We start from the raw sequence: 10,947 nt of genomic DNA on the forward strand, positions 1-10,947 counted from the left end.
GTTGCCTGATTTTAAATAAAACTAAATCAATTCAACTTGAAAAACTCATATTAACTTTTTAGTAAGCACCAGTAAGCATCATTGTTTTGGGTGCTAAGGTTTTGCTTCCTCAAGTAGGGGAATTTTCTTAAATATAATTTCCTTTCTTCCTATAGTGAACAACAACAACAAACTATATTCTGTTGCAATCAGGCCTAAGAGCTATGATAGCATTTAAAATAATAATCTAGGGACTTCCCTGGCGGTCCAGTAGTTAAGACTCTGTGCTTCCACTGCAGGGGGCGTGGGTTCCATCCCTGGTTGGGGAACTAGGATCCCACATGCTACATAGCGTGGCCAAAAAAAAAAAAAATCTAATTTACTGGGCAAATAAAGCCCAGGTTGGTTAAGACATAGTCACATTTCTTCCTGTGTAGGCTGGATGAATTATTTATGATTGGAGGTTGAATTTAAGAGGGGTTTTTCTGTGTGTGTAGTTCGAAATTTTGTTTTATGGTCTTCATGTCTTTCACAGGAGTTCACAGTTTTGTCCAATTTGAGTTGCCAGACATTTCAGAAAATAATCAAAGAGATGCCATGTTAGATCTTTGAGACAAAAGATTCATTAAGAAGGAACTTGTATGGGAACCAGTGGAATAGAAATCCAAAAGAGAAAGGAACTGGGAAAAATATGGCAGATACATATACAAGCCAAAATTCTAATCCTATTCTAGAATGTCCTTTGAGAGTATAAAAGTGCTTGTATGCAAAAATCAGTGAATTGTATATTTTTTTTCAAAAGTGCTTTACAAACTGTAAAGTTCCATACACATGTAGAGTAGGATAGCTGCTTCAATTTTTGCCATCTCTACCCACCACACCATGGTACACCAGCCTTGTGGCACTCACCCACTTTGATGAGGTATCACAGGATAGGTTAACCCAATTTACGCTAACAAAGTTTTCCAGGGAAACCAGCCATCTTTTGGGAAGGGATGTAGGTAATTGAGTTGACAGACTATATAGATTGAAAAGTATAATAGGGTCCTTGTGGATCTATTAAAGATTTATGGCTATTTATTAGATCACATGACAGTCTTCTTCTCCAGTGCTCCTCCAGAGACTTTAACCGGGCTCCTCTGAGACACTTTCCATCCGAGCCAAGAGACAGGGATGGTTAAAGCAATCTTTGCTCTTTCAATCTTCCAGCCTAGGTGTTATTTCCTGGGCAGCCACCTCATCAGAAGAAGATGGAGTAGTCACCAGTTAATACTTAGCTTGTCAGGATAGGGCCAGACAGGCTTGCTTGCTAGAACTCTGCACATACCACAGTGAGGATGACGAAGGACCAGGTAAGGCACATAGCCTATCAAAGGCATATAGACTATCAAAGGCTGTGGACCTGATACCTTAAAGAAATGAGGTCAAACTTCAAGAACATAAATTGTCTGGCAAAATTGGGATTTAAAAAATCAAAATAACAACGCTTAGCATTAACATGGTGCCTTCATTTTTTAACAAGCTGGGTCCTTTGTACAGGTAGGAATAGCAAACAAGTAACTGAAAAGAGTGAAAAACATCAGGACTCATTACTTTTAGTTTCCATAAGTTCACCACTTTCTCGGAAACTTTAAGATATTTGACTCCATTTGGAAGTGTAAGAATATGCTTGTGGTAGAAATAACAGCTGGAATATTTTTAGAACTTTTTCTAAGCTTTGCCCACCCACATCAAACTGACAGCAATTTCCAGTCCCAGGTTTCAAGTCATAGTCATAATAATATATCTTGGATGATTCATAGTATTTATTCTTTTTGCCCCCTTAAGAGGTTGTCTGTTCTGCTTTATTTTTAATCATTTTACCCTAAACTATGTTAATGTTTACATTACAAGTCTCCTGATGCTCTCATGGGATAGTCTATGTTTTTCGCATTAATTTGGGGTGTGGTTTTCATCTCAAAGAGAGATTGAAAAGTGTTCTGTGACCTCAAAAATGACCAATAATAAAGCACAAAATAACTCTTTGGGAAGAGCATAGTGGTCTTTAAGCCTTTCGCCTTTTAATAAGCGAGAATCTTCTAAAAACAAAGTAGATGTCAACAGCATCTGTGAGGAAAAGTAGATTATTTCTCTCCATGTATAATGACTCCACTTAGCCTATACTCATAGTTTGCTAATGGATGTGCACTATCACAACTTTAAGTGGTAATTAAAGAAAGCTTTTTTTCTCTTTTAGGTTGATGTTCCCCAACCCTTTAGGAATGAGGATACTGAAGTCAGCACCAGGCAAAATTCCCAAATATTGCCATCAGGAACTGGAATTTATGATAATGACCCCTGGTTCAGGGTCCAGAGAAAGTCTGGGGTTTATTTTAACCCATGTCTGGAAGAAAACAAACAGGGCATTGTTTATGCATCCCTGAACCATTCCATCATTGGAATGAACCCAAGACAGGCAAGAAATGTGCAAGAAGCACATACGGAATATGCAGCCATATGTGTGAGGAGTTAAATCTGGTCTTGATCTCCCACAAGTGACCACCAACTGATCTGCCAGTCAACACCACTATCTGAGACCAAAAGAATGTCAAACAATAGTCCTTGACCTGAGAAGTTTCACTTTAAGGAGGTTCACATTGGTGCTTGGGTCTTAAGCATCCATAGGACAAACGGCTAAAATTTCTCCCAGAAACTTCTTTGGGAGCTTTTTATATTATAGCCTTGGACAACAAAATCTTCTCTCCAAAACTGAATGATGTCTTGAATAGCAGAGTAGTAGAATATTTAGACTCAGCTACATTTTACCTGATATACAAACTCAGTATTTTCTTTGGGGCTATCAGAGAGACTTGTAGGAAAGAGAGGTTGACATTATCTAGATCAGTTCACTACACACTCTTGAAAAAGAATGTCCCAATTTGGCTAACTAAACATAAATACAGTAATGATTGTGTGTTTATTTCCAACCTTCCATAATAACAAATCTTCCTTTGTCAATCTCATATTGGAATTTCTTAAATGTAAAAGAGAAACAATTTTAGACTTGATGATATAAGAAAAGAATGGAAAGGATAAATCATGCAATAAAGATGTGGAATATACCAACTGGATATAGTGTAGATGTTCCCCATGCCTGACAAGCAAATACTGATATCTAGCCTGTTAGATTGCTAAGCAGATAGAGGCAGTAACAGAGCAATTAATGAACGGTGCATTTATAACCAAAGTGGTGACAGTGTTTGGGTAACATAGACTAATATATATGAATGTGACATAATGCTGCTGAATTAATATACTTGTGAGTGTCCAAATAAATGTAAAAATGAGTGCCAATATGTATCATCAAGCAAGAGCATATTAATGGCTTAAACTGCTTCACTGTTGACCTGATAGCAAATTAAAAACACAATTAATGGAACGAAGAGAAGTCCAGAATACTTAGTTGGCCAGTATGGGTCAACATACTTTCATTTACTGCGTCTATATCTTGCTGTTCTTCTTACTAAACATTAGGGGCAAATCATACATAGTGAAGTAATGCAGTTTGATAGTCATTTATTTTAAAATAATGTGGTTGCAGCCACTAACGAGTATAGCAAGAAGAGACGGTTTCAGAGTTTCTGAGTTTCCAGAGTACATGGTCTAATTATTTCAAAAATAGCTTCTAACTTTATGCAATAGCTTGAGGCTGTTAGGATTCTCAGATGCTTATAGATAATGCTATAGACCTCATAAAAAGTGGATAGCAAGGCTTAGGGTCTATTTGAGCAGATACGTAAGCTGCTGCACAAATGAATGTGGGATGTGTTTTGTGTGAGAGAGAGTGTGTGTTAGTGTATGGAAGGAAGGGAAGGTGACTTACAGAAATGGTAAAAAGAGAAAACAAAAAACTGACATTCCATTGCAGTTTGCTAAAGAAACTCAAAATATTAGAGTAAATGGGTCATTAAAGAAAATGTACGAAAATACTGTATTAAGTTATGGGGACGGGAGTATGACATCCCATAATAGTTTTTGTCCCAGAAAGACAAAACTGAGATTTGGTGGCAGAGTTTATCTTATGTAAGACTGGCATTCAGATTTTGCCCCATTGGATTGGGGTTCTGGGAGTTGTTTTAGAGTCACTGTCGTCTAGCCAGTGTGATAGCATTATACCCAGAATTTTGAACAATTCTAGTAGGCTCTTTCAGCCAAGACACATTTGTGGGGAACTAACTATGCAAAAGATATAGTAGAGTAGCTGCTGTGCTATTCTGAGAAATAGAAACAGGAAGTATGGGGGAGAACATATTTAGCTGGCCTTGTCAGATGAACACAAAGCTGAACAGTTCCTTTGCGATTTTCCTGAATTTAAACAACAAAATGTTTCTATTGTTGAGAGTGTTCTTAGCATGGCTTACAGTAAAGATAACGTTGATAATGATTTCGACTGGTAATGATTTATACTTATATTTGTACCATGCTGTGCAAACCACAAATCGTTTATGTTCTTATTCCTCCTTACTAAAAGATGTCAGACAGGGAGATCAACTCAATGATGGGTGATGACTTAGAGAGGTGGGACAGGGAGGGTGGGAAGGAGTCACGGGAGGGAGGGGATATGGGGATATATGTATAAATACAGCTGATTCACTGTGCTGGCACAACAGTGTAAAGCAATTATACTCCAATAAAGAGCTAAAAAAAATTTAAAAAACAGGTGTCAGAGTTATATATGTATGTCCCAAATAAATCTATTTCAGTATTATCTACATGACTTATTTCATTAATAAAATACAAGAAAAATATGTAATAATTTAATGATTTCTATGAATTTTAAGCTTGTTGATTATTCCCAATAAGATGGTAAAGTTATTAAAACTTATTTAAACCAATCTGGTATTGGCTTTTGTACCAAAAGCTTGTGAACGTGAAATAGAAGAGTGATTCTCAAACCTGATGGAACATACAACAACTTGAAGAACTTTCGAAACTGCCGGCTACCAACTACCAGTGCTAAGAAATTGTGATTCAGGAGATCCAGGATATGGTTCTACCAACTTCACCTTTAAAAGACACCCCAGGAAATTCTGATGTGGGTTTCCCAGTGTAAAGGCTAGTTTGTTACATGTGGTTAATTTAATCAGTTTGCCCATCAGTCAAGACTTTCTAGGCCCCAGAATTGATTCTCTGGCATGATTATATTTACGTATATATATATATATATATATATATAGTTTGTTTTTTCATCTCCTTTATTAACGTTAATCGTATTTTCAACATGCAGCCAAGAATGAAGCTTTGACATCAGGCCATAAATTTACACAAGCAAGCATTGTCACTTTTCTGCAGTTACAACACTGAGATAGCATGAGAGGTGAGTGTTTGCTTTCTTGTGCCTTTCTTTACTGAAGAGCAATTTAAAAAAACACCTGAAAGATTTATCCATACCACAAATTCATTTGCCATAAATCTCTTGGAATTATTGCATTTAATTTTGCTTGGTTTATGGCAAATAAAAAATCAACTTAGTTCCTCAATTAGATTGTTAAATGCGGATTTTTAAAGATTGCAGTGATGACAGAACTGGGACATGTTTCACCATGATACACCTGCTGATGAGAACAGATGTTAAACACTAAAAAGGATTTATATTCAACATGGATCATTTGCCGTGTGGGCAAATACTTCTGGTTTACCCACAGCAAAACAGACATAAAAATGAGGTAAGTCTATGGGCAAGATTATGGTCCTTGGAAAGGTTAAAAGTCAACTATATTTTTGGTAAGCTTTTCCTTGTGAGCATGTTTTAAAAGCGGGAAATATGAAGTACTGGAAGGCCACGGACTTAACAAGCATGTCTTGTCATCCAGTGAAACACAGCCTTGCGCTGCCATGCAGAACCTGCACCTTCTCCCAGCAGGCCATTCAGAGACCAGCGTGGCCCTCTTTGCAGAGCAGAGGCGAGGTTTTGGCCCTTCTCCTTCTTCAGCGTGATCTTGGCTCCCAGAACAGTTGTTTCTGTTTCTGTTCCTCGTGGAATAACACTGCATACATTCCTCCAAGAGCCAGGGAACCACCGTATCTGCCTTCTAAGCCACAGTAATAAACTAACGTGAACCCTGCATATGAATGAGTTAAATCACTTTTCTAAGAAGTCTGTGCTTACAGCTCTCTGAGATAATCAGTGGAAACTAACACCAATTCTCATTAACAAAGATCACATTTACACCATTGTCCTCCTACTCCTCCCCATTCAAATAATCAGATAGAGGCACTTAAAGCTGGAAAGATGTGTCACTCTTCTATGAACAGTTAGGACTCCGGTAGAAGTGTCTTTCTTCTGATAGAAGAGTGCCACTGAATATATTGCTAAACTTGAAGCAGAGGCTAAATGGTTTGGTGTGAGCAGTTTTGGGGGACGGGGGCGGGCAGTCAATGTTTTCTCCTTAGTTTGTCATTGTTGTGGTTCAAGTTCTCAAACGGTGGAAAATTTCGGTAGGTCCTTCTCCATCTCCGCCTTAAGCCTCTCCACGGCTTTTCTGGGCTCTTTGTCCACGTCAGCCTGTTTGCCGTGTTGTTCTTTCATGAAATCCTCCCACTGCATTATATGCTTTTTCTCAGTAGCTATTAAATGGTCATTATGCATTTTTTCTGCTCCTGCTCCCTCTGTTGGAGTCTACAAGCCGAGTCAGTAGCAGCTTGCAGTCTCTGCAGAGCCCGGCTGAAGCTGTCGTACATTGTTTCCCTACACATGGGAGGAGTGTGCTCATTTGTTCCTTGGACCATATTCTTCAAATTTTCAAGAACTCGAATTTCTCGAGGACCACGTTTTTCTTCAAATTCTTTCACAAACTAACGGGTTTCACCTTGGATAGCTTGTCTGTGATCTAACAGCCTTGAATGAATTTCTCCAAGATCCTTGATAATGAGGTGTGCTGGAGAGCCCTCGGTCCCCAGAGGGTCCTTCTTCTTGCTGCCTCTGCTGCCGCTGCCGCCACCGCCCGGGGTGGCCTCACAACCCACGAGGGTCTCCATCCCACCGCCCTGTAGTTTTTTTTTTTTTAATAAATTTATTTATTTATGTATTTATGTATGTATGTATTTATTTATTTATTGGCTGTGTTGGGTCTTTTTTTGCTGTGCGCAGGCTTTCTTCTTAGTTGTGGTGAGTGGGGGCTACTCTTCGTTGTGGTGCGCAGGGCTCCTCATTGCTGTGGCTTCTCTTGTTTCGCGACACAGGCTCTAGGTGCATGGGCTTCAGTAGTTGCAGCACGTGGGCTCAATAGTTGCGGCTCATGGGCTCTAAAGCACAGGCTCGATAGTGGTAGCAGATGGGCTTAGTTGCTCCGCAGCATGTGGGATCTTCCTGGAGGAGGGATCGAACCCATGTCTCCTGCATTGACAGGCGGATTCTCAACCACTGTGCCACCTAGGAAGCCCTATAGTTTTTTAAAGAGTAGTTTTAGGGTCAGCAAAGCTAAGCAGAGAGTACAAAAAATTCCCGTATATCCCCTGCTCCCACATGGGCACAGCCTCCTGCATCATCCACATCCTGCCCCAGAGTAGTGCATCTATTATAATCAATGAACCTACTCTGATACATCATTATCAACCAAAGTCCACAGTCTACATTAGGGTTTATTCTTGGTGTTGTAATTCTATGTTTTTGACAAATGTATAGGGACATGTATCCTTTATTATAATAATGTACAGAATAGTTTCACTGCCCTAAAAATCTCTTGTGCTCTACTACTTCGTCCTTCCCTCTCCCCAAATTCCTGGCAACCATTGACACTTTTACTGTTTTCATAGTCTTGTCTTTTCCAGAACATCATATAGTTGAAACCACACAGCATGTAGCTTTTTCAGACTGGCTTCTTTTACTGGACAATATGCATTTAATGTTCTTCTATGTTTTGTTTTGTTTTGTTTTGTTTTGTTTTTTTGTGGCTTGATAGCGCATTTCTTTTTAGCACTGAATAACATTCCATTATCTGGATGTACCAGAGTTTATTTAATCACCTACTGCAGGACATCTTGGTTGTTCCTCATGTTGGCAACTATGAATAAGGTTGTTATAATCATCTGTGTGCAGGTTTTTGTGTAGAAATCAGTTTTCAACTCATTTAAACAAATACCAAGGAACGTGATTGCTATATCGTACAGTATGTTTAGTTTTGTAGGAAACTGCCCTTCCAAAGGGACTGTATCATTGTGCATGCCCGTCAGCGCGAGAGTTCTTGTTGCTCCACAACCTCACCAGCATTTGTTGTTTTCAGTGTTCTGGATTTTGTCCATTCTAATAGGTGTGTACTGGCATCTTGTCTTAATTTGCAATTACCTGATGACGTGCTGCTGATCACCTTTGCATATGCTTATTTGCCATCTGTATCTTTTAGGTAAGGTATCTGCTAAGGTCTATGGTCCATTTTCGGTGAGTTCCAGTGTCTTTCTGTGGATGATTGTTCAGCAGTTAGTTGTAACTCCGGTGCTCTTGCGAGAGGGAGTGAGCGCACGTCCTCCTGTTCCACCATCTTGAACTGTCTCTTAATTGGGTTTTTTTTCTTATTGTTGAGCTTTAAGAGTCCTTTGTATAGTTTGGATAACAATTCTTTATCAATTATGGCTTTTGCAAATATTTCCTCTAAGTCTGTGGATTGTCTCCTCATTCTGCTAATGGTCCTATCTTTTATAGAACTTATATATTATGTTTGCTGCCACATTAGACTGAAGGTTTCTTATCGGTGAGCAATATGCCACATTCCTCTATGATTTCTTAGCTTAATATTTGGCACATGGTAGAGTGTTTCAGGAATGAATGATTGTGTTTGTGAAGTGTTAGCTACACCCTTGCTACTCAAAAGATGGCCCTCAAATCAGTAGGATAGGCATCCTTCCACACAAAGCTGTGAATCAAGAGAGCTTTGAGCATGTTCACAGTTCATCATTTGTCTGGCTTGGGTGAACTATTTGGTGAAATAGAAACATTAATTTTCCTGTCATTTATTTTCTTTATATTATATCTTTTTAAAAACCTCCAAACCTCTAAACCAATGCAACCCACTCAAATTACACTCTTGGGGTAAGGAAAACATGAAATTATATACCAAAGAATTTTCGGATGAGTTCTCTTGACTAGTGGTGTGCAGTAACCTGTGATATGAGCTTTATCCTGCGAATCATTTATTTACAATATCAGATGAGTTGATGACTGCTCATTTGTTGTTAATTTTTATTTCTAGGATCTTAACCTCAGCATTCTTGAAACACAATTCCCCCAAAAGCTATGCTTCAACTATAGAGCGCAAAAGGGCAGAGAATTTTACTTCCCAACTAATTCAGGAGAGGATTTAATTGTTATGTGAAATGTACTCAAGTAATTAAGAATTAAATGGTGATCTGATGAATAAATGCACATGGCTCAGAGTAGGAGAAATTATACTATGAAATCTAAGAGAAAAAAGAAGCAGAATATTTAACAGGTTTGTAAAGGATTAGGACAATATGATAATTACTTTCATGTACCAATTTGTCTAGGCCATGATACTCAGATATTTGGTCAAACATTATTTTATAAGTCTCTGTGAAGGTCTTTTCTAGATGAGATTAGTATTTAAGTCAGTAGACTTGAGGGCAGGCCCCATCCAGTCAGTTGAATGAAAAAAAGACTGACTTCTTCAGAAGAAGAGGGATTCAAATACTAGACGGCCTTTGGGCAAAACTGCAATGTCAACCTCTCCCTGGGTCTCCAGCCTGCCAGCTCACCCTGCAGATTTTGGACTTGTCAGCCTTCACAATCATGTGAGCCGATTCCATCTCTCTCTCTCTCTCTCTCTCTCTCTCTATATATATATATAGATAGATAGATAGATATAGATATAGATAGATATAGATACATGTGTACCTCCTATTGTTCTCTTTCTCTGGCAAACACTGACTGATACTTGCAAATTTCCAAAAAGTAAATTATTTTTGCATTTTAGTAAAGCTTCTGCTTCACTCAAGGGAAAACATAGTTTATTGTTAAAAAAAAAAACCACAATATTGCTACTTAATTTCTGTTGCTGAATGATTAAAATCCTTGATTTTTTAAGTGTACTCAGCTATAATGCAGTGTCAATAACCCTGAAAGCTATTCTCTCATAATTATATAAATAGACTTACCTTCATTTCTCATTTTTTCATTCAAAGAATGATTAAATATTATTTATGTTTCCAAACTATTTATTTTTGCCTGGGCTGAATCTCATTGACTTCCTATTTCCTGGCTTTACTTTTTTCCCTTTGCATTTGAGAATCAAGCCATCTTTAGAACTAAACTTTACCCTAATTATCGTGAGGAAGTGAAAATGGGATAAACCAAAACAAGTTGAAAGCTGAAACTGCCTCTGTGGATTATGATGGGTAGTTACTGAAAGAGAACTAATCACTTCCTGCGAAACCTAAAAGTATCCTGGGATCCTACACACATCCTCGTAGTAAGGATGACTCTTTTGCCAGTGGAACTGAGGATCCTTAGAACATTTCCTCGTTACTCCATTCATCTCTTCATGTATGCAACAGAAGTATACTGACTGTCACCTGGGAACTGGGAATAAAGAGGAAGATGTGTAAGACATACCATCTACCTTTAAGATTAGAGTCCAAGAGAGGAGGAGAAATATGCAGACAAATCAGTACAGAGCATTAGAGGTATAGTGATGGAAGTACTTATATAACAAATGTGTATACTGGAGATCAGTTTTCTCATCTTTATATGGAAATAAAGAAATGCTGGCTCCAGATTTTGTTCCAAGATTTATCTCTGATTAGGCACAAGTAATGATTATTCAAAAGGAATGGCTGCTGAAAAATTCAATTTATATCAGTTTCTTGTGACATTTTATTTGTTTGCCACTAGAACTTTAAAAATTCTGCTCTAACTGGTGAGTGCCCATACCTACCTTACAAAATCTGCGTGAATTCACTTGTCTGAAAGGACTTGGA

General features: G+C 38.2%; 1 protein-coding gene and 1 pseudogene across 3 annotated transcripts in view; one reads left to right on the forward strand and one right to left on the reverse strand.

Moving 5' to 3' along the window:
* BTLA (B and T lymphocyte associated) overlaps positions 1 to 4,533 on the forward strand; it is a 36,675-nt gene extending 32,142 nt beyond the window's left edge. For all 3 annotated transcript variants that reach the window (XM_057697930.1, XM_057697931.1, XM_057697932.1), the window contains one exon: positions 2,216 to 4,533. In XM_057697930.1, coding sequence (XP_057553913.1) covers positions 2,216 to 2,491 — 276 coding nt within the window. In that variant the 3' untranslated portion in view covers positions 2,492 to 4,533. The remainder of the gene's footprint in view (positions 1 to 2,215) is intronic.
* Positions 4,534 to 6,436: 1,903 nt separating this feature from the next.
* On the reverse strand, positions 6,437 to 10,131 carry LOC130829832 (biogenesis of lysosome-related organelles complex 1 subunit 5-like; annotated as a pseudogene).
* Positions 10,132 to 10,947: the final 816 nt, after the last annotated feature.

Source organism: Hippopotamus amphibius, chromosome 10 (genome assembly GCF_030028045.1).
Source record: "Hippopotamus amphibius kiboko isolate mHipAmp2 chromosome 10, mHipAmp2.hap2, whole genome shotgun sequence".
Classification (NCBI taxonomy): Eukaryota; Metazoa; Chordata; class Mammalia; order Artiodactyla; family Hippopotamidae; genus Hippopotamus; species Hippopotamus amphibius.